A 23,626-nucleotide genomic window follows, 5' to 3' on the forward strand; every position below is an offset into this window, starting at 1 on the left:
TTAAAAAAAACAAAATGATTGGTTTATTAATATTGTTTGTACATAGCAAACACTGTAAGAGCAGCAGAGGACCAGAAGTTGTGGTGTGTGTCAGTGTGTGTGTTTGGTTGCGTGGATGTTTTGTGTTCAGCAGCAGGGAGGGAGAGCAGACCCCGTTTCTCCTCTTCAGTTGGCTACGCTCCAGTCACGTGAACAGCTCTTCACCGGCGACCAGTAGACTTGAACATTGCTCCAACTTGACATTTACTCCTCAGCAAAGGCAAAGAAAAATACATCTAAAAAAATCCTTCCTAGTGCCCGCGCTTGCCTAATGACAAGTTATAAATTAATTTGAATATTTGGATGGTGTTCATTTCATAAAGGTAAACCAGCATATCCTTCCATTCAGTGAGGTTTACCACAACTTTTCAGCCTTAATAAGCAACTGAAATAAGATTCCTCTCTCCTCTACTCCACTGTCCCTTGGGTAAACAGTTTAAAAGTGCCATAGATTTGTCCCCCCACCCATACCCTCCCATTTGTTAAAAAAAAAAAAAGTATTCCTCAATGCCTTTTCAAGAGGTCTCTTTACCAGTGAGGACAACAAATGTGGCAATAGTTACTTTACAATATTGTTTATACAAGAATTAAAGCCAATCCTATTCTTACAGTATGTACAGTCCCACCCCTGCCCCTCCTCCCCCCAGTTCATGGGTACATAAAGACACAACAACCCAAAACTCCATAGGTCCAGTTGTCCTCTGAAATGATATTAGTTCCTCAGTTTAACTCCATGTGCCTTCAGCCGTAAATTCGTCTTCCCCGGCGTCCACAGTTTTTTTTTTTGCCAACAGCATGTACAGTAGTGCTTTAATTTGTAAACACAAAAGCCGCAGAGGAGGGTCCCTTCACTCTTCATCCGTACAAACCTGAAACAGACAAGAGATAGGAGCTGTAATGGGAACTTGTTTGATGATGAGTTTATCCATCTGTAAACAATAATTTTAAATTATTGAAGCGTTTTCACTAAAAAACATTTAATCAAGCCGCCACAGTTCATTTATGAGACATCTGGTGAAAAACGGGGCTGACTTAATTTCATGTCCCAGCAGCATCTCACCTTGACAAACGGGTGGTCCAGCAGCATGCTAGCTGTCCAGCGGCGTTTGGGTTCGCTCTCCAGACAGTGGCCGAGGAAGTCCTTCCCCTCTGTGCTCAGCTTCTCTGGGATCGGGGGTTTATGGCCCATTCCCACTTTGTACATGATCTGGAAGTTGTGCTCATACTCGTGCCAGGGCCTCTGCAGGTCGAGATAAAGTCAAATACACATTATATCATTTCCTTGTGCTTTATTTTTTACTTCCTTTTTTGGTGAAGTGAATTTCCTGAAGTGGTCAGAAAGGGGGAAGTAAGTTTAACACCTACATTATGTGGCAAGCATTAATTTTTGGAACTCCCAGAAAGCTATTTATGTAACCCAAACAGTCGCTACCATTTGACCACTCTAGCAGTTGCAGTTTTGCTAACAGGCTACCAGCTCCACAGCTTTTGTCAAACAAAAGGGCAATTTATTGCCAAAGTATAAAAGCATCTCACAGAATAAAATATACATAGAAATTATCTTTGATATTAGCCTTTGTCACAGTGGTGAAATCTGTCACCACAACAAGCATGATGAGGCACTGATACATCTTCACTGAAATTGGGACGCCTTGACTGACATTATTAAGTGCTGAGTTTGTATTGTAATACCTATGCTGACCTTTTATAATCTTGCCCCAAATACCCCCAATGTTACAATAAAAAATAAAACTAAATACTGACACCGATAAAAACAAACTTTAAACAGAAACTAAATAAAAATTAGTAAACCCACTCTGTAATAACCTAAAATATACCTGAATTTGAAATGAAAACTGAAAATGAAATAAAAATTGTGAAAAATACCAAACAATAATAACTCTGCTCATTACCTTTCCAGTCACCATTTCAATGAGAACGCAGCCCAAACTCCAGATGTCTGCTGCTCGTCCATGACCCTCGCCCTTTGCTCTGGTGATGACTTCAGGTGCCATGTATGCTGATTAAGACAGAAAACAAACCATTATTAATCACTAGACTGTAATACAATAATATTTAGAACAAATATATTTGTGTAGAATTCCTCTTGACCAATAGGAAATTTCAGTAAAAACAAATAAGCACACAAAAAATTAAGCCTGTTGATACAGTACACAAGTTACAGAACAGGACACCACGACTAAACAAAAACACAAATTTATAATAACTCCAGTACTTGAGATTACATACATACATTACATATCGAACCACAGTGACCCCTGCTGGTGGCATCCAACCCAAATACAAGATATGACTTCTAACCTGCTGTCCCCAGTGTGCTGTTCACCTCCCCCGGCATGGTGTGAGTGTTGTTCCTCAACTTGACTGAACAGCCAAAGTCACCCAGCTTAATCAGGCCTGATGATGTCAAAAAGATGTTGGCTCCTGATATAAAGAGAGAGAATAAACAGAAGATAAAATGACGTTCAGTTAACTCCCCTGAATGTCCGATATGAGAAAGAAAAGATGAGAAAGACAATGTGATGCTGACCCTTGATGTCACGGTGGACGATGCCGTGTTCGTGGAGGACATTGATGGCTGTTGTGATCTGTTTGCTATAGAGCCTGATGACGTGCTCCTGCAGCCCGAGTCTGGACACCTCCTCCAATGTGCCCTCGTCACAGTACTCCATGAAGATGTACATCTCCTCCTACAGGTGAGTGCATAGAAATTTAGATCAAACCAGCTTCGGTGTGCACAATGTGAAGCCTGGACCAACAAAAACATTTTCCTCTTACCCGATGAAGCTCGACTCCAAAGTACCGCACCAGGTTCGGGTGTTTAATGCCTTCAAATATTTTCAGCTCATCTGCGGTCTCCTTGATTGTTTTGTGATCGTTTGGCTGGAATCGGATCTGGTTGAAAACAAAAAGTGTTAGCACTTCCTGTGGATCTTATGATTATTTTGAAATTGATCTTGTGAGAGAACATACCTCCTTCATGGCCATCAGTTCACCAGTGTCAACATTAATGCAGGTGTACACCTTCCCATACTGGCCCTCACCTGTTATGCACACAAACATTGCATCACTGCCTGTATGTGCATTACATAACACATCGTGAAAAAGAATTCAGTCGGTAGCAGCACCTATTTTGTTGCCTCTTTGCCACTTGAAGGTCACTTTTCGGAGCCCCACATGCATAACGTTGTCATAGGACTTGGGTGTGTGACACACTTGGCCGATGATGTTGCGCTGCTTCATCACAGCGTAGCGTTTGTCTTCAAACTTGCGAATGGAGCGACGGACGGCCTCCATGGGGCTTTGCCGTGCAGCAGTGTCTGTAATAGACAGACAAATTATTGGTTTTATGTCTTAAATCATTCCCTGTTGTATGTTTTAGTCAATCCAACAGCAATCTCACCCTTAGACTGGCTGATAAATGTGCGGAGCTCCCAGCTTCGACGTGCAGCGCTGTTAGGGTCTAACTTAGGATAAGAGGGTTCTGGATAACAAAAATCAAAAGAGAAATTTCAGCCAACAGAAGGATTAATATGCACAATGTGGATCAAATGATGAGTAGCGGTGATCGCACCCACCGTCCCTGTCTTCTGTGGGGCTGGAGTGGCGGCTCAGAGATTTGAAATGCAACTCTGCTGCAACCGACGACAGACGGTCATTCTCATGGAAACTAGATCCTCTGCAACAACATGAAAGAAACTGATGCAACACTGTGGTTCAATCAAAACCTACTAAGTCAGATAGCATGTTTCAGTCGGAGGGTTTCTCTGTTAATGGCTAAAGGTAAGATAAACACAGAGAACAATCTCAACTGCTCTTACATTTTTTGTTCTCAAAAAGTCCCATGCACTAAGTGAGTCTTTTACATTTAATTAATTGTGTAAAATTAAAAAGTGCAGGGCGCTGCTTCCTAAAAAGCATCTTAATGATATGAAAAGACTTGCAAAGAGAGAGAGAGAGAGAGAGAGAGAGAGAGATCATATCAACTTGAGATGCTTTTGTGGAACATTTTTAGGATCATTTAAAAAAAAAAACTGATGAAACCATCTGACCTTTCAAGGGAAACAAAGACTAAGGTGATTCTCAGTCTGCCTTGTGAAACCCATCAACAGTCCAGCATGCATCAGAGTTGTTATCCAGCTCAAACACACCCGAAGGTTAGATCTCTACAGTGCATGTTCAGATTTTTTAGAGCGCACACAAATAAGACAAAAATCTAATGGCAGTGAATCACCAGCATAAAAGCAAGACTGATGTTATAGCACTAAAAGCATAATATCATAGCCCACTCTTTCATAGAGGTAGTGTGTTTTTTTTCCCATTTTCACAGCATGCACAACAATCACAGTCTCTTCCTTTGACCAGTGAGGCCTGATTTGATGACATTTAGCGGGGCTTGTAAAGGCTACGTTACCACTTCTAAGGCAGAACATACTCTTTATTAAATCTTTTCTGAGATTTTTCTTGAATAAAATGGTCTTTTGTACCTTACTTCAATGCCATGCATAATCAGATGCATCATCTAGCACCTTTTTTAAGCTGCAGCAAGTCTACACTGATTAAAATTATCATATCTGTGCAGCCATGCTGTAAACACAGCATCAATTCATTAAAAATCCACTTATTTAATAAAATTACATTTCAGATAGAATGTGAAGGGAAACACCTCATGTTTTAGTGAATAAAATGGTTCCTGTTGTCCAAAGATCCAAACTTTAAATGCACAAACATGATGTAAGAATAGATGTAAGAAGCCAGGAAATGCTAAATTTACAAAGACTGGGAGACTGACTTTGTGGATATGGCAGTTACATATCCAAGTTTATAGTGTTTGCTTAGATGCAATCAGAAGCCTAAAAGCAGGAAGTTATTAATCCTCCAATAAAGCATAAAAATAAGGGCTGCAAATCGAATAGTGGAATAAAAGCAAGTACAAGCACAGTGTTTCATTTCTTCCATCTTTCAAAATGATCTGTTACAGGGCCTGCAAATAAATTATTTAAAAACGTAACATTTCCTACTTCATTTTTCAAAAGCCTGACAAAAAAAGTTCAGTGATGACTTTTTTTTTGTATCTGAAGCTGAGATTTCACAGCAGGTTCTACCAGGTGACTCGGGGACAAGGCTACCTGACGTCATTGGGGCTGCTGCTGGGTGCTTTCATGTGGCTGTGTTCCCCCGGGCCCTGAGGAACGGGGCGAGGGCCGTTGGGGAAAAGCTGGTTCCGGAGGTCACAGGGGAGACTTCGAGAGCTGTGTGGTGAAAAAACAAACTGAGGAGCTCTGCCTTTGGGAGGTAAGGTGGCTTGGTGTGTGGATTTTTTTCTGTGAGACTGGGTGGCTGGTTGAGGGACATATGCACACACGCTCACTCAGACACTATACAAATAATTAAAAAAAAAAAAAAAAAAGCTACATACCTACAACATACCACAGCACACACATACAAAAACACAAGCTTGCAGCACAAACAAGCTCAACAACTACAGAGCAAGAACAGCAGTAGGCACAAAGCAAAAGTGATGGGGCACGATGAGCCATGCAGGAAAGAGAATTAAAACACACACTGTAAAAACTGTAACCACCTACCTGAAACCTTCAGCATTAGGGATGAACAGATTGGGGTTCGGCGGGTCACTATGGCAGCGAGGGACCTTTACAGGACGAGGACTATTCCTGGGAGCTGAAAAAGAAAAATACCCGAAGCTTAATTCAGTCACACCTGCCACAAAACGAAACCCTGTTTTTGGTTTTGAATAAATCTACAATAACCTTGACAAAAATTACAAAAATATGAATTCTACTGTGAGAGTGCTCATGTTTTCAGTGCTTCACTCTGACATTTAGCCTTGCACACCACTGTTCCAGTACCGGTTTGTTGCCTCTAAATTTTAGTTTGCACAGACTTAAGACTTATTTTGGCCTCATTTGGTGGTCACTTTTGTAGCATTATTTTTTCTAAAAAACACTATTTTTGTGTTGCAGTAATATCAGGAACAATGCTGTGACATTTTCCAGTTAGCCTGGTTTTAATGATTTATTATTTGTTTATTTTTCTGCGTGTTTATTTTATCAGGAGATGTTTACTGAGCAAACATGCTCTTTTTTAGTAAAACCTGACTTTACAGTCAAAACAATGCATTTTAACAGTTGCCCGGGGCAACTACAATTTTTTGCTGAGCCACTGAGGAGCAGCATGGAGCTGCTTAAAGGAGTCTGAGTGATCAGGGGGTTTTTCAAACTAACAAAAGAAATAGATTTATGTCCTCCAGCCTTTGTCAATTATACCCCAAAACTATGGAACACACTCCAGATAAATATTAGGGAAGCCGATTCACTAGATATTTTTTTTTAAAAAAAGCAAAAAACTAGTTTCTTCATTTTAACATTTAAGCAGCTATAACTGTCCAGATACAGGCCTCTTTTCTTTTACGATCCTTTTAAAATGTTGTATTTGGCCTGATTTTATGATTTATGATTTTATGTTTTTGCTAATATTGACGTATGACACATTTTATGTACTCTACATACTATTTTATTTTTGTTTAATCTTGATTTCACTATTATAATTGTGTGTGTGTGTGTGTGTGTGGGTGGGGGGTTTACTGTCTTGCGTGATTTTTTTTTTTCCTGGGGCAGCCTGACGCAGATTAAACTTTCTGTAAGGTTAAACCCGTTCTTGGGTAAGCTCAAAAAGCCTTATTTTGGTTAATCAATTATCTGATGGTGAATCTGTGTCCGTCGGGAAATGGGAGGCTCTGTTATGCTTTTGGCTTCAGCCGCCAAGCACCAATTATCTGTTGGCTCTTTAAAGACTGGTTTTCACATTATTCAAATATACTTTATATTTGTTTGCCTTGTTGCCCCATTTAATGTAAATTCTATGTCTTTGTTAATATGAAGCACTCTCTGCATGTAAAGTTTTTATAATCAAGTTGGTTTTACCTATATTGTATTTTGAAATAATTATGGCACTCTACCCCTCTTTTTATTGTAAAACACTTTTGCTGCATTTCTTGTATTGATGGTACTATAAAAAAATTATGTTCATTATTATTATTATCATTATTATTATTAGCAAGCTTCAGGTCATACACATTCTTCTTTGCTGTTTTACAGGACAGTAGTTGTTATTTCATTATCGTTGTGCCTGCTTTATGTAACAGCTCGTCCTGATGACACCAAGATTCTAAACTCGCAACAGAATGTAAACACGGATATAAATCCAGAACTCCAGATATGGAAGTCACAAGCAGCACATATCACAGAGGAGACTCTTACCAATGTACAGGCCGGTGACTGGGCTGTGAGGTTTTCCAATCACATGTCCGATACATTCATTCATCAGAGCTTGTAAATTCTGCAGACAGACATGCAAAGTCACAGATAAGAGATACATCTCATTCAAAGCAGGTTTGCTGTGACAATTGTAGAAAATGACAAAGAGAAGGAAAGTAAATGTTCTAACCAGGAAGTCATCCTCTGGCAACGCTGATATGAAGGCAGGTTCAATAGCCTGAAGAAAATCGAAACCCTGAGTCGCCCACCTGTAGGTGGAAACATAACAATCAGTACGACCCTGCTGCTGTTCATTTAATTCTCTCCCCTTCTAACATTTGTGTTTTTACTGAATAAAATGTGCAGGTTTTCAACAACATTAAGGTATCAAACTTTTGAGATGTTACAAATATACAAATATGCAATGCTTTTGAGCTGGTTTTGCTATTCATGTATGTTTCTCTGAGACACATTTCAGTTAATCGTGCTGTACCGAGTACATGTCTAACAGTTGTGATTAATTATGTAATGGATTTCAGTATCTTCACCCTAAAGGACTTGTTCTAAGTAGCTCCTTCTGTTCTCTGTAGGGACAGAAGGTAATGTGGTGTCACAGTTTTAAATAATACAAATATGACAGCTGACTCGTGCTCACTGTTAAGTGTGCTTGTTTTTGAGTACATATTTGTCAGAACATTAAATAGAAAAAGGTTTCTGTTATATCTCCAAAACGCCGTGCTACTACTGCAGTTGTATTCCATGAAATAACCTAAAGGCTTCGCTCTGTTATCAGAGTACAATGTTGCCATGGCAGCTTGTTATAGCTCAAACGGAAAGCTCTTGAAAGAGAGGGCTAAAATAAGTGTCAAGGCCTCACTCTTACGCAGAATATGTACATATGGTTATACATTTAATAGTTCTAAAACTACGGCAGGGTAAACAAGGATTCATCACACAAACAAAACCTGCTCAACTGCTGTGAGAAACAAAAAGCTTTTCTGTCAGTGTCTGGAGTTAAAGGTGATATTGGGAATATTGCTCACTTTTTATCCAGGATTAAATGCACTAGTAAGATGGCTTATTGATTAGTGAGGTTAATGCCCCATCAGAGTGCCTGGATTTAAGTCTCATCGCAGCAGTGCTAAAAGAAACCCTGAGCAACACACTCAAACCCTTTAATGCCTCAGAAACTCCACTATAGCTGGCAACCCTGTGCCCGACCAGAGGGCAAAAACACAGCAGTGAATTACTGAGACCTGTTCAAGGACCTTCTAGGCCCAGTCCCTTAAATTGAAGGACAAAAACGGCATAGTTTGAGACAAAGATCAGGCTAATAACGGCTTTAACAATGGAAATGTTTAAACTGAGCTGCAGCAGGCTTTACTGAGGCTTGATTACATTTCTCGAGTGTGCTCTGTTAATAGATATATAATTAGATATATATACAGACACAGACTGAGCCTTCTGTCTGTACTCTGCATCCATGTCTTCCATATTCATGTTCATTTTCTGAAATTTTACCGATGCGGATGATACAGAGCACTAACACTGTAGTCCGAGTGCGAAGTAATATAGTGAAAATAATTCTCCGTCCACGTGTCTTGATGTATTTAATGGCCTCACAGACCACCGCTGTCCACAATACTGCCTCTGTTAAAAGGTACATTACGAACTCCTCAGCCAACACCATGTTTACTGTTGTCAAAAATGTTTCATTGCCATCTATTTGAATTATCTATGTCAACAGAGGACAAATTTACCTTCTTACGTAAAGGGAACATGAATGAGCCTTTAAAGTGATGGCAAACAAAATCAAAAGAACCTCAATTTCTATTCTTGTATAAAATATAGAAATTCAAGCAGTTTCAATTTCAATGACCCATGTTGATTTATGTCATTTTCCCCCCTCCAAAATTCACCAACTTTTAAGGATTTCAAGGACTCATGGGAACCAAGCTTAAAATGTATTTGAGTGTTCAATAAATATAAGGTAAGGCCTTACCTGGGCTTGGTGCCCCTGCCACTCTCACATTTGGTCAGGACATAGGTCATCCATTTTCGGGCAAATGTTATGTAGCGTTCCCCGATCCTCTGCCTGAACTCCCCTGACATCAGGCGCACCACCTCCTTGTGGTACTGTAAATGACAAAAAAACAGCAGAGTATTATCTTATGTCATGATTTCATAATTGATTCAGTCCTTATGTAGGTTTATTGTCCCATTGCAAATATAAACCTTAACTGCATCAACAACATTAGACTGTGTGCTAGCTGTATATATCGAAGTGACAATAAATTGATTCTGAACGGGAGGAGGGCAGGAAACATAAAAATAGTAGAAGAAGGGATAGATTAGATGTTTAGCATCTAAAGCATGTGCTTCTTTGAATATATAAACAGTTTTACAGTTACCTCGAAGGCAAAATTGTAGCCCTGTATCATCGCCTCCCTGTAGTACTGATGCAGAGTGGCTGACTCGGACTCCTCCACCTCTGCCTCAAACTCTGTTGTGAACATGTACTCCACTCGGTCGATGGCGGTGCTGATCTTAATGCATAGCTGTAGTGCCTCATCCTGTGGTAGGCGAGAAAAAGATTGGGAAGGGAAAGAGTTTTAATGTTGTTTTCTAGTAGGTTCTGAAAAAAAAGTCAATGCTATCTGAAAAAGCATACAAAATGGAAAACTGACAGATGACATGCGGTATTGTGGCTCTGAATGTTACAGATATAAACAGTTAGGGACTTCCTTTTTGAGAATTATTTCTTCTAATACCTGGCCTGATAGTGGTATGATGCCTTTTTTTAGTTAATGTTAATAGAGCGGACATTCGGGGTAACTGACAGCAGATGCAGTGAAAAGTAGGACATGCACCTGTCTTATACATGAAATAAATGAGTGATAAATGAGAGATATAAATAAATAAATGAGTGTTTTAGCAGGTCAGCGATCAGAGCGAGTGGTTATGTAAGCACCTTGAGCTCCTCCAGAGCGCTCGCGATGAGAGGCTGACTAGATGTTTGCTCCCGGCTCAGAGTGAGCACGTCCTCCATGGATTGCTGAAAGGCCTTTCGCTGAGCCACCAGATGAGCTGACTGCATCACAATCAAGAGCATCTCCTCCACCTGAAAGCACAGTGGACCAGTGAGAGGGTACTAAACACCAAAAACACACACACACATACACACACACAGGTTGAATTGAGAAATGTCAAATACCCTCATGGCTCTTAAAGTGTCAACAGTTTCCATCTGGGGGACCAGTTTGAGCAGCTCTCCATCCCACTGGGCCCAGTCAGAATCAGTAGCAGAGTCCCCAGCTCCGTGTTTACTCATGAGCAGGTAGGCCTCATCCTCTGCAATTTCGTCGGGCTCTTTGGAGCAGTCTTTGCCAGCCGCGGCATTGAGAAGCTGCAGGATGAGGGGCCGCTGATCCATCAAGCCACAGGGGACAAACACTTGGAGCTCCTCCAAGCCTGGGATTTGAACCTGGATACAGAAGGAGAACAAACGGGTACATAAATGACCTGAGGACATCAGAGAAAGATCAGAAATGTGTAAAATTAACAGCAAAGAAAACACACCTTGACATAGTTTCCCTTCTTCAGTGCCTCCAGGAGACAAGTCACCCCATTAGTGATACTGAAAACTGCAGCAACTTCTAAGTCCTGCACAGGGGGAGTCAAACAAAGTGTGTGTCAGAACACACAGTCCCAGTTCTCCGCAGAGATGAGAAAACAGGGTCACAGATAAACTGCAAATTCAGTGCTGTTGTGACTTTCTATTTCAAGGGAGTGAAATTTCTTCACTGCTGTCTCTCACCTTGCGAAGCATTTTGGCAAACCCCAGAGCTTTGGACGCTCGCTCCCTGGCCTCATGGAACAGCTCTTTAAGGGACCTACTCGTCTCGATAACTGACCGCCTTAAAGAATCAAAAGGTTTAAAATTTACAGCACCTCCACTGGGATGAAAAATATATGAACACTGGCTAAAAAAGACATCAAATAACCAATGTATCCCCTTTACCTGATCTCATCTGAGGCAGTGCTGTCATCTGCACATTCCCAGAATTCATTACCACTCTTTTGCAGGCCAGCATCGAGGAACTCTCCAGTGGATTTAAGCAGCATCCCAGCAATATCACTGCAAACAGCAGAAGAGAACTCAAGTTTCACAGAAACCTGAAATAACACTCTTAAAGGGAAAGTTTACATTTACAAGCCTGTCTTAAAACAACAGTCAAATGTCTGTATAAACATCAAAACAGGCTTTTCTCCTGAGAATGTCTCCTTAACATTAAAAAATAATCTATCCATTAACCCTTTGAACCCTGCAACAGAAATGGTCTGCCAGTGCCTACATTGGTATTTTTGCTTATTGTGATGCCATTTCTTTCCATCTTCAAATGCTCCATAATACTAAAATCTGTATGTCCTACACTAAAAGGTTATGTAAATCCAAAAACCATATCAATTGATAAAAGTATTGAAATTAAAAAATATATATAATGGGTTTTTTTTTAACAGAAAAAAATCTGGCATTTGTCCATCACATATAACAAATTAATACACCAAACACTGATTCAAAATATTTCACAAATGTATTTGGATGGACAAAAAAAAATCTAAATGCAAAGTTATTTTAACTATGTACAACATTTGGTTTTGGAGATATTCTCCTTTTTTGAGCAGAGTGCTAAGGCATTTTGATAGCTGTGATAGCTCATTCATTACTCTGGTGCAACAGTGCACTTTTGCACTTTTGCACTTTTGCACTGTATAGAGCGTAACATAACGAGGTCTTCTAGAGTGTACAAGAAGATGACAGAATACAGAGGTCTTTGCTTTCTGCTGCAAAAACAATGAATGCTATTAAAGATTTTGTTCTAGATCGATAAATACAGGCTTATGCAAACAACGATCTACCGCGGCCTTTACGATAAGGTAATTAAGATGAAAGCCAGAAGCCTTGGCTTTCTGCAAAAAAAAAAAAGCTATTAGCTTTTAGATCTACTTAAACAGGATCATGCAAAGAACGATCCCGTAGCTGTTCACGGGTTCCGTTTTCAAAGGGTTAGCTTGAATGAACAAAAGACAATATTTATCTCAGTTTGGTTGGCAGGTTAAGAGACTGACCAGAAAAGCTTCCCAGACTGGGCCTCCCCTCCACGGATGTAAGGAGTGATGACCTTGGTGAAGTGCCACTCCTCCTCTAACAGGTTCTTTAAGCTGTGAGAGGCCTGAGGCAGCTGCTGCAACATCTGGATCCAGCTGTGCATGTAGTCAAAGTAGACCTAGAAAAAGAGCATCAGATGTTAGAGAACCACAACTTACAATTTCAATGACGCATCAAATTCAGGAGACGTTCTCTCAATGATTATATACATTTAAACTCTGTAACTTGGAGTAGAGGCAGGAGAAAGGTTATGAATCTTACCACGAGCATCTTGTGAAGATCCTCTTCAAACTCATCAATATTGGCATTTGTCTGCAAGCCCTGAGCATCAGTGACCACGCCACGCAGCATGAACTGATAATACTGCTTCATGAGAAGACCTCCTTTAAGAACCTCCTTACACTCACGAACCAACTGCAGAGTACAAACAAACAGAGATTAGCACTTATATACGACTGTCTTCAAGGATAGTGCTGCCAGTAAAATGCTAACAATAGTTATTTTAATATTTTTTCTTTAAAAGACTGAATTCACTCTGTGTAATAATTTATAATCTACACAGCTCAGTCATTCAGCATGCATGGTGCAGCCTGTGTAGAAAAGTCACTTAAAAACTTCACAATGTAATGCTGAAATGAGTGTTCCAAGAGCTGCTTGCCTGTTTGATACTGAGCAGTGAAGGCTCTCCAGCAGGTCTCTGTTCAAGTCGCAGTTTAAGGCATTCGTGAATGACATTGAGAAGGACTCTGCACAGCACAAGGAACGCTGGCCGGAAGGATGGGAGGTCCATGTCCAGCAAATCCTCCCAGGAAACCTGGTCTGCTCCGAGCTCTGGATGAGTAGGACCACTGCAGGACACGTGGCGTGACAGCTCTGGCAGGTAATCACTGTACAGCATGGGGTCTGGGAAGTCTTCAAACTGCAGGTGGAAGAGACAAAACTTGGCTTTATAATAAATTCAAAGTTGTTTTTTTATTTTTCTTTCTCTATTTATTAATAATACTATTAAAGCTGAGTTTTCATTGTTTGAGCCATCATTGCTGCCCAGTCCCAAACGGGAATCTGCTCTGTTAAGATGCATCCGTTTGGACAGCACAGCAAATATTACCAAGAAACTCTCCTAAATTTGAGTAAATAGAGATAATCACATTTAGCAAATAAGCAATCCAAGATGTGTTCACATTTCTCGTACATCTGCCGGTGGTCAATATGTGGATCTCACAAAAATGCTTCATTTGATGGTCAGAGATCACCATATTAAATCCCCAGTTGAGCTGATTATCCATTCCAATAACCTCAGTAACGATCCTCTCCTCTTTACTGCTCTTACTAGCTTGTGTTTACACCTTCTCTGTTGTTTACAGCCTCGGCTTCTAGCGAGCTCCAAATGCTGTTTCCTCAAGTGTCTAATTAAATTACAAACATTTGCAATGCAAACATTACAATTAGCTGTTTGACTGCTTTTGCTCTCAACTTTACAGCAATTCCAGACAGTGCATGTGACTGCTTTGAACTGTATTGCTGTAATGCAAATTTTTACATAGGTAGCACAAACATACGAACACAACACATGGCATCTATTACTCGTGTGTGTGATAAACATCTGACTGCATGTTTGGCCATTCAGTGACTACTTACTAAATGAATTTTGCTTTAAATACAACTTTTACCTCATCTTCTACCAAAAATGTCTTTTTCTTGCAGTATTAGGTGAAGATCAATGCATGTTGCATAACTGTTAAACAGTGAACCATCCTTCAGGCTGTATCGTTGTTTTGTGAAATCAGCTTGCCAAAAAGAAGTCGATAATCTTGGATCTTGTTTAATTATCTACATGATAATGATGTGACGGTTATTTGTGTACAAAATCCTGCAAATGTAAAATAGAGCTTGCTATCGTAACACTTGTTGCTTGCAGCCATAAATTAGGGCTGCAACCGACAAATATTTACATTCTCAATAGATCTGTTGCACTTTTTATCTCAAGTCAACAACTAAAAATTTTGGAAAAAGGCCGTCACAATGGCCCAGAGTCCAAGACGACATCTTTAAATAGCTTTGCAAAATCCAAGGTTACTTATTTATTAAAATCCTTGTCAATTAATTTTCTGCCAATCAACTATGCCACATTTTAATTTAGATCTGAATTATTTTTATAGTTTAATATTTTTAAGTATTTGGATTTTATATTCATGTTGATTTTAGTTTTAATTTTAAGTTTATTGCTATGTTATAATATGTTCACCGTCATCAAGCTAATTGTTGATCTGTAAATGATCTTATGATGAAAAGTGACACTGACACATAATGTGTAAAGAAAGAAAACTAGAAACTAGAAAATCTTAAAGACTCCCTCTTAAAGACTTTGACAAGAAATCCATCAGTTTGTTATTGTGTGTGTGTGTGTGTGTGTGTGTGAGAGAGAGAGAGAGAGAGCATGTGTGACTACAGAGAGACATTTTCTGACTTAGTTATATGCTATCGAGTTCATGTAAGATCTGTTAAACATAAGACTATTTAGATGAATTAAGGTACTCAGTTAAAGAAATGATCGTCTCACCTCCAGTGTAGGAGTGTGGCAGAGCAGCGCTGCTCTGGACCTCTGAAGAGAGCGGTGCATCAGTTTGTGAAGTCTGAGGATCAGTTTACGCAGTCCCATCTGTTTCAGAGCTTTATCCACAAATGGTCTGTAGATGGATGTTGGGCAAAATACTCCCCCTCCTGCAATGGCTTCTGCACTCCCCGCAGTAGCGGTTGGGAGAAACTCCTCTTCTGACAACAATCGGGCAAATTTAGGAGTCAGGGAGGGAGACAACTCTCCCTCTGCTACATGTCCCAATACCCCCTCCTCCTCCCCAGCATCCCTGTCCTCCCCATCGCTTTCAGCTGTAAAAGTGGCTGTCGAGTCATTCTCCTCATCTTCCTCGTTCTCCTCTTCTTCATTGCCACGGGAACAGCGAGGTGAGGGTATCTCAAAGACAGGCCACCCGATACGGGACAGATCATGAAGGCCCAGAACAGTGGCCATAACGCGCAGCTTCTGGTTGAGGTCCTGGGTGATATTGAGCCACAGACAGAGCGCCTGCACCCTGCCCTGGAAGTCTCGTGCTGCATACTTTTCATAGTCCTTCTGCAGGGCCTGCAACGAGGGGTACAGCGCTTCCACAGACTCCAGCAGCTCTATAACACGCTTAACCTGCTCAAATGCCAGCCGCTGGCGCTGAAGGTGCTCCCTGCAGTCAGCACCAGAGCCCAGAGGCTCTGCTGCATTCATCGCTGATGAGGGAAAGGCGCTAAAGCCCCAGGGATCTACTCCACAGTGGTTGGTCTCTGCTACAGCAGGCTCCCTCTCATCTCCACAGACTAAATCTGCGACACTCTGATAGTCCACCTGGATTGGTTGAGACCCTGAACATTGGGCCCCTCTCAGGCTGGCATAGTTGACCTTAAAGTGCAGCACCTCATTGATGATGTCCGGGATGGCCTGGCGGGCAGTGAAAAGAAAAAGGTCTTGGTCACTAGTGGAGCGTCGTGCGTGCCAAGCCTGCAGCTCCAACCAAATGACCTCGTTGTTGTGACCCATGAAGGCCATGTTTTCCAGGCCTCTCTGCTCCTTCTCCTTCCTCTTGGAGGACATAGACGTGAGCTTGAGCAGCAGCCTCAGAGTTTCAAAGAACTTGAGGCGGTCGGCAGGACAGTCTGTCCTGGAGGTTTGGCGGTGGGTCCGAATATGGAACGTAGACACAGGAAGTTTGCAACTGCTGCAGCCCAAGCTCAAGTAATGCTTCCTGGGATCCATGTTGAGGGCACCGAAGGGGCTTGACTTTGACAGTGGATCCAGCATGAAGGAGTCAAACGTCTTCTTATGGTCTCTCTCTGTGGAGCGCAGTGTGGCCCTCTGCTTCTTGCCCTGCTTGTAGCTGTGCTCCTCAGGAGCCACGACTGGCTTGGGACTCTCTCTCGGGGGAGTTGGGGAAAGTTCAGCTGAAATAATACAGAAAATACACACTCAGCACAATGCATGTAAAATGGTTAATACCTTAGTCAAACAGCTTTATTAATTTACCTTTGTTGGGAGACCGACCAGCACTCCTCGCCTGGCTGTTTCTATGATGTTTGCCAGACATGCGTTTCATCTGACGGGAGGTATAAGGAGGTGTTGTGCTGTACAGAGCTTCCTCTTCCTCGCTGGGAGAGTCCCAGGATTCATCCACCTCGGAATTCTGTTGGGATGCATCTTCCACTGGCTTGGCCTGCCTGTCAACGTTTAATGACAATGTGGCAAAAACAAGTTAAAAGAGGGTTTTTATAAGCACATCACTTAGGTGCAAGGCTATCAAAAAACAGCATACATGAGGAAAAAAGTCACACCTGCACACTTACTCCATGCCACACAAGTTTAATGAAGACATGGCTTCAATCCTACTTACTTATTTGGTAGGTCAAAATGTTTGAAAAGATGAAACCCCACCTATATTAATACATCATGCATTCATGTATTAATCAATAGTATGAGAGCAAATGTTTTCGCCACAATAAATAATAGTGGCTGTATTGTGAGGACTCTTGTCAGGTATGTTTTTCTAGACTCTGACACATGAGAATAACTGAAAATTTGGTTATAACGTGTTTGTTCGTTAATATAACAGTTGTGTGTCTTCCCTTGTTGACATTTTCTTCCTTTATTGGACTTTCACCTTTTTTCCTTCATAGGAATCTGTTTTTAGGTGTCTTTTTGTATGTATTGGAGATTACGTCTGTTCTCCTTAACCTTAATTTGATACAACTTTGAACATAGGTGATGTGGACTGATAATGGATTTCAATATGAAGTATTTTGGCTAAAAGCTGATTTTTGTTATAGAGAATCCTGATATTGTGTGTTTAGTAATTGAGATGCGTTTGATGTTTTTTAATATGGCCATGGACTTCTACATATTTCCTATGTAATTTATTAAATTGTTGATTGTCAATTGCTTTACCATCCTGAGTGGTTCAGATTGGTAACCACCCGTGCCACCATTGAGCTTGTCAACATATTGGTGTGCAACATGTATTAATATAGGAGTGGATTCATCTTTTGCAACATTTTCACCTGCAAAAGATCCAAGTAGGATCTAAACGTTTTTTTCTTTAAATCTGTGTAGCATGCAGTAAGTGTGCAGGCGTTACTTTTTTCCACGTCACAGCAAAATTCTATCAAACTTTACATCTTCACAATAAGCACTATTACCTGGAAGTGACAGCAAGCCAGTGTTTTGTATAATTAAACTATTTCAGTCATATCATAATGAAACCAAAGAAATGTGTGTGCAAGGTCATACAGTACTAGGCTGTTTGTACCCATAACAGAACGTGTTGCAAATCTCCTCTAATGCCATGGCAAACAGGTTGCTAAACTGCAACTAGACTGAATGTCTGCTACCTACAGCAGACTGACGAGTTGTCTATCCTCTGGAGCCTGGCTGGCTGCCTCCCAAATGTACAGCAGCAATGCTCTGTGCATGACCACAGCTGTCCAGACGCAGTATAATAAGCTGTGGGTTCTAGGTCTCTCTTGGTCTAAGTCAGGTATAGACAAGTAAGTTTGGCCTTGGGCCAGTTTCTTTTTAAACAATTAGATGGCAAGCCAGAACATAATCAAAGATTAATTTAAGAAATTGATTTTAAAAAAAAGAAAAGAAAAAAAAAAAAGCAACTAAAATCTGCGACAGACCGCCTTATAGGCCACGCATGTGTGGGATATGCAGAGAATGGATAAAAATAACTCAAGAAAGACATGGATATGGACATGGATAGGCCCATTAGATTCTCTATTTGGACATTACAGCTTATTTGTGGGCTTGTCAGTCCGATATTGTTTAAAAAAACGCCCAACAGATTATTGAAATAATCTGGCGGGCCAGATATTATTGCTGCAGGGCAAATGTTGGCCCACGAACCGGAGGTTGCTGACCACTGGTCTAGGTAAACATAATGGTTAAACTGGAGAGGGAGAATAGTAACCATCATAAACCCTGTCTACTAAGTCACCAACCAAACTGCTGCACAAGTCAAGATTTCATGTTGCACCAAGACTCACTCACCCACAGTGTGTGGAAGTTGTTGGACCATATGCAAACACGGTGCTTTTGGAAAAACAGCATTTCACTTGCATGTGTTTATAGTAAATCTAGAGCAATGATGAAGATATGAAAATCAGGGTTGCTTGACGACATTCTCACTGCAGAATGTATTGCATCTTGCTCTGCAGAGAGGAAACACTATAATCACTTGAAACACTTCCTTCTGGGAAAGAGGAAAAGAAAAAAGAGAGTGCAAGCTGCATGCCTTTCCAGATTACAATGTCAGAGCTTTGTTCCCTAATGCTTTTCTGAGGGTTTTTTAACAGGATTAGAGAGAAAGGTTGGAAGGTCTGACCCTGCCAGCAAAAAAAAAACAAAAAAAACAAAAAAAAAGAGAGGAGGGGCATGAAAACGGGCGTTCTACATGCTGGTCGCCATGTGTCCCCTCATCGATCATCTGACTGAAAGGCATTCTCCAACACGCGCCTGTTTGCGTCTCTTTAGGCAGAGTTGAAAGGGGCACACACTCACTGTGGAAGTGTGTGCAAGTGTTAAGGGAGGGGGGTTAATCTGGAAATCACTTGCTTTAGCTTTTCAAGGAGTCACATAGGGAGAGAGAGTCATGACTTGTATTGCCCATCTGCCCCACTGCAGATTCTGTCTCTGTGCACACACACACACACACACACACAGTCCCCTGGGAGCTGCTGTGGAACTGCAAGCAACGCAGACAGACACCTGCTGCAAAAATCCTGCAACATTAAATGCAATAAGGTCCCGATGCAATTGAGACTTCATGAACAAAAACACACTGCAAAAATAACATCAATAGCATAATCATTTTAACCACAGCAGTCATAAAAATTACAGAATAACTCCCGCATGAAAGAACACTGGTGCCTTTATGAGTGTATTGTAAGGGAAACTGTGAAGGGGTTTGTTCTGCAGGAGCAGGACACGACAGTGATCTTTTCAGTATGCAGACACAAGAAGGCACAGTAAGCAATCTTGTGTGTTGCAATAAGAGATTTTGCACAACAACAACAGACAAACTGCTGTGCTTTTGCAATGCAAAAAAATATCGAGACAGGTATCAGGACACCGCACAGAGACAGCTGCGATAACAAATGCCATCAACCTCCTATTGCATCAATCTGGGGTATGAATCAAGGTATGATCAGATTGTGCATACAACTGTAAACATCCCAAAGTGTGCATGAGTATGTGCTGTCCAAGGACAAAAATAGTACATGCATGTGAGAGCTTTAAAAAGACACTTCTCTACGCAGAAGAGCATGACTAAATCACTCAGGAATGACAGCGGAACCAATGACGCCATCACCGCCGGTTGTTTGTTTGGTTGCCATGAGACACTTGGAGCACAGATTGTGCTGCAGCAGTAAAGACTACGCAAATTCCTCTGAATTCTTTGCTTTTTTCACAAAACCTACTCGCAGGCTGCACAGAGTGAGTTACAGGCCTGCATGCCCTGCAGTTAACCATCGCAGCACTATGGTCTTCAAGCTGTCCCTGACTGGCTGCCACTAGTGAATTATCACTGCAGATGGTGTCTGGCTGGTCTCAATGGCTCATCTGATGGCTCATTGGGGCTCCAATAAAGGCCAGTGGAATGCTAGAGCCCCTAGGCAGAAACACTGAGTGCATAATAAACAGCACAAAATCCAGAGTCTTTTCTGTGTAGCGACTGAAGCAGTGATACCAAGGGCTGCCAGAGTCAGGGGGGCCTAACCTTTGACACCAACCATCCACACTATTGTACCAGGAAGGGGCGCTCTATTGTATAGTAGTGACACGTGGCCCGTGAGGCCCACAGCTGAATAGCACACAGCTGGTTAGTGAGCACACTTGCTCACAATGCCCAAACTAAAGGGGATTTTTTTTCAGAGAGAGGAAAAGGAGGAGAAGGAGGCCTGGGTTTTGTAAGAGCACACTCTCTACCAATTAGGTCATGCTGGCATGACTGATGCTCGGTAGGATAAATCCAGTTTTTGATGATCCCCCACTGTAAAAAGGATGTGTCTCCCAGCTACTAATTTCAGTCCAGGGTCAACTAGTGAGGCAATAAGAATATAAAACCTATTTATTTGCATGCACCCAAGTCTCAGAGGAAGTGTGGATCATACTTGAAACAGAATGCATCTCTGAACTGAAGGCTGTCCCTGATACACAGGCAGAGCTGATGCAGTGATCGGAATTTGCGCCATAGACTGAAAGAATTCAGAAACAATGAGCACGACATACTTGACCCCACCCTTCTCTAGAACAGCGTGACACAGCCAGGAGTGGACCTCCCAACTTCTCTGTAACTGTGCAAAGCTTACTGTTATTGCAAAAAAACCGAGAGCAGCTTGCTTCTGCAAGACATGATAAATGCAAACAGTCACTTGAATTCATAAGAATCAGAAAGTAGTGCATTTTCTTCCTGCTGTGCCTTCTATTTGGCCTAAGAAATAAGATACTAAGTCTAAGAAAAGACACAGATCCTACTGTACCAGTGGAAGCTCATGCCATTAGACACAACAAGTCACATGATGTAAATGTATCTAAATGTAGACAGTGATTGCAGATTGTGGACCGCAGCATGAGGTAAATGATGTAATGACATGTTTTTCACTTTATCTCACTTGCATCATAAATGCAGTGCAGACAGCTCCACCTATGAAATTGAATCTGTGACTGTAGAGAGTCATAAGCAACAACTTTGTCAGTTTCAACTCGCATTTCAGATTCCTGCAGCTGTGCACGTCATAAATGTCAAATCAAATAGATGCATATGATGTTATTCTGCAGAATATAAGTAACCCCTACAGCACACAAGTAACATAAATCACCAAAGTTTTAGTAGTTACAAAGATCCTACTGTTTATAAGGAAATGACAGATGAGAGTGGCAGAATGTGAGAGCAGCACTAATTTCTCTAAAGCAGGTGTGGGCAGAAACAGGATGCAGATAGGAAATGCTCGAGGATGGTCCATCTGTATTCCACAGCCTGTGCTCCTGGCAAATGCAGGCATTAATGAGTTCTACCCATGATGAGCATCTCCAGGGCTCCAGGCAGCTATCCACTATGCTCTGTATACCACATCCTGAAATCTCTGGAATGCATGTGAGCCACAATGTCTTCACACTAACTTTGAGAGACATTAGTGACTTAAGACCTCTGTACTTGACTGAGATAGCTGATAACTGTAAGGCAAGCACATACCTTATTCTTATCAGAATAGTTGCCAGTTTGAACCAAGCTCACATTCAGTGTCACACTCAAGTTGGATAGGAGACTCTGATAGCAGAAAAGACTAAAAGAGAGCTTATTATTGCTTGTTGTGAGGCCTGTCTTTCCATTTGAAGTTTGAATTTAATTATAGAGAAATGCAGTCTGAGCACAACACAGGTTGAACTAATGTTGTGTTCCTGCAAACTTTGCAGCTTGTGCCATGTAACCTCTATTGTTTACAAGTGCTGTCTGTTTCTAATCCCATTATAACATAAATGGTAACGTCAACAGATTCTCAAGCAAAGTTTAGGGTCACTGGCTGATAAATCACTGCAGAGACATAAATCTTAGCTCTCTAAAGCATGCTTTACTTTTCACCCCAAAACATGGGTATAAAACTGGGAAAAAAAACATCAGAATGAATTTCTAGTAATCACGTCAACTTGTGACACATGTTTCCAGCAATAGCATGACTCAGTATTTTTCTCTGTGCAACAATGCCGGACAGCAATTGCACAATCATTCAAGCTGTTTGTGTGTCCACTTTGGACTGGGTGGCCACAGGGGAATAACAACTGGCTAGTACTCAATCATTACTGAAATAGTCATCAAAAAACAAGGTATTTGCACGGATTACGGCAGATGACAGTGCTGATCCGAGGTTATAAATGCCCTCAGAGTCACTGCAGACAGACTACTGCATGTTGAGGAGAAGGGAGGAGAGGGGAAGACATAACAGCAGATTCCTGAGGGTCTGTCGCCAGCGGTCAGGGGCAAACACTGCGGCATTTCGATTAGGAGATGCGCACATGTGACAAAAACATCTTACGACTGTCTGTCTGTGTGCATTCTCCTGCGAGATTGCAGAAATGTATTGTTCAGTAACCTTGTAATCTGAGAGCACAAACAGCCTGATGAAACTGCTGCACATGCATTTGCAAGAGACTGTAAACTAAGTTAAACGAATAATGATTGAAATTTAAAAAAAACAACGCATTAAACAATCTTATCATGATTCAGCAGTGGAGTGCGAGACAACAACACGAGCGCCAAGTCTAACTACATGATTAACAATAACAGTGAAGCAACATGCTAGCTAAAACTAGCGAAGTTTGTGCTTCGGTGTTTTCATGAAATGCATGATCTGGCATACTTTACTAATCAGCAATACACTTTCAAATCAACCTTACAAGCCCACATTGCAAAACATATCTGGCTTCAGCTCGTTTAGTTTCTGTTAGTGAACTTGCGGACGAACAATAAAGTGACAAGCGACAGCTAATAGTAGATGTTAGCTAGCTTGTTCCCTGACATGTTGCACTGCTACAGAGGCTGGTAACTGTTCGTAATGTTACCTTATCATTTGGCGAGCATTATGCCTTTCTCTCAAACGAGAATCAGACGAGACGATTATATCCTTAGTAAAGTACGCCTGAAAATGTTGCTCCAAAAAGTTTGCAACTCCAGCGTTGCAAATGCAGTAACTGCACGCGTACCACTATTTGACAGGAAGTCAATTTCAAAGAGATGCGCAAGCGCTGCCGTTGAGCCCACTGCAGTGTCACGTTCGGCTCCCTATTTGGCAAGTGCGAGGTCCTGATGGTGTAGTGTCTGTTCAACAAATTCGCATACCTGCTGGGCTTGTTGCGATCCGGAGGCTCCATAGCAAAGCAGTGGCTTCTGGTTCCTAGCCGTGCATGGACTAAACCATGTCTAAGCGATATCACGCAGACTTTGCACCGTTAAATCTTTGCAAGAGAGGCGGATTTGTGTCTCTTTGGAGCACTTTCTATCCGCCGGCACAGTTGACTCTCGCTTGT

At 41.4% G+C, this 23,626-nt stretch overlaps 1 protein-coding gene across 3 annotated transcripts; it reads right to left on the reverse strand.

The window, feature by feature from the left end:
- map3k4 (mitogen-activated protein kinase kinase kinase 4) lies at positions 1–23,626 on the reverse strand. Of its 3 annotated transcripts, none has more exons than XM_042502083.1 (27): positions 23,439–23,626; positions 16,574–16,764; positions 15,068–16,491; positions 13,166–13,426; positions 12,769–12,921; positions 12,468–12,625; positions 11,359–11,475; positions 11,155–11,254; positions 10,917–11,000; positions 10,552–10,821; positions 10,309–10,458; positions 9,749–9,910; positions 9,340–9,473; positions 7,528–7,606; positions 7,341–7,419; positions 5,649–5,742; positions 5,190–5,312; positions 3,639–3,739; positions 3,464–3,544; positions 3,189–3,380; positions 3,034–3,104; positions 2,839–2,955; positions 2,591–2,750; positions 2,362–2,484; positions 1,953–2,059; positions 1,100–1,279; positions 1–908 (listed from the first exon to the last, which is right to left on the reverse strand). In XM_042502083.1, the coding sequence occupies exons 1-27, from the start codon at positions 23,468–23,470 to the stop codon at positions 888–890; spliced, it is 4,764 nt and encodes a 1,587-aa protein (XP_042358017.1). In that variant the 5' UTR covers positions 23,471–23,626; the 3' UTR covers positions 1–887. The 3 variants fall into 3 exon arrangements, with proteins under 3 accessions (XP_042358017.1, XP_042358018.1, XP_042358019.1); XM_042502084.1 differs by lacking the exon at positions 23,439–23,626 and adding an exon at positions 23,162–23,289; XM_042502085.1 differs by lacking the exon at positions 5,190–5,312.

This window comes from Plectropomus leopardus, chromosome 15, assembly GCF_008729295.1.
Source record: "Plectropomus leopardus isolate mb chromosome 15, YSFRI_Pleo_2.0, whole genome shotgun sequence".
Lineage (NCBI taxonomy): Eukaryota > Metazoa > Chordata > Actinopteri > Perciformes > Serranidae > Plectropomus > Plectropomus leopardus.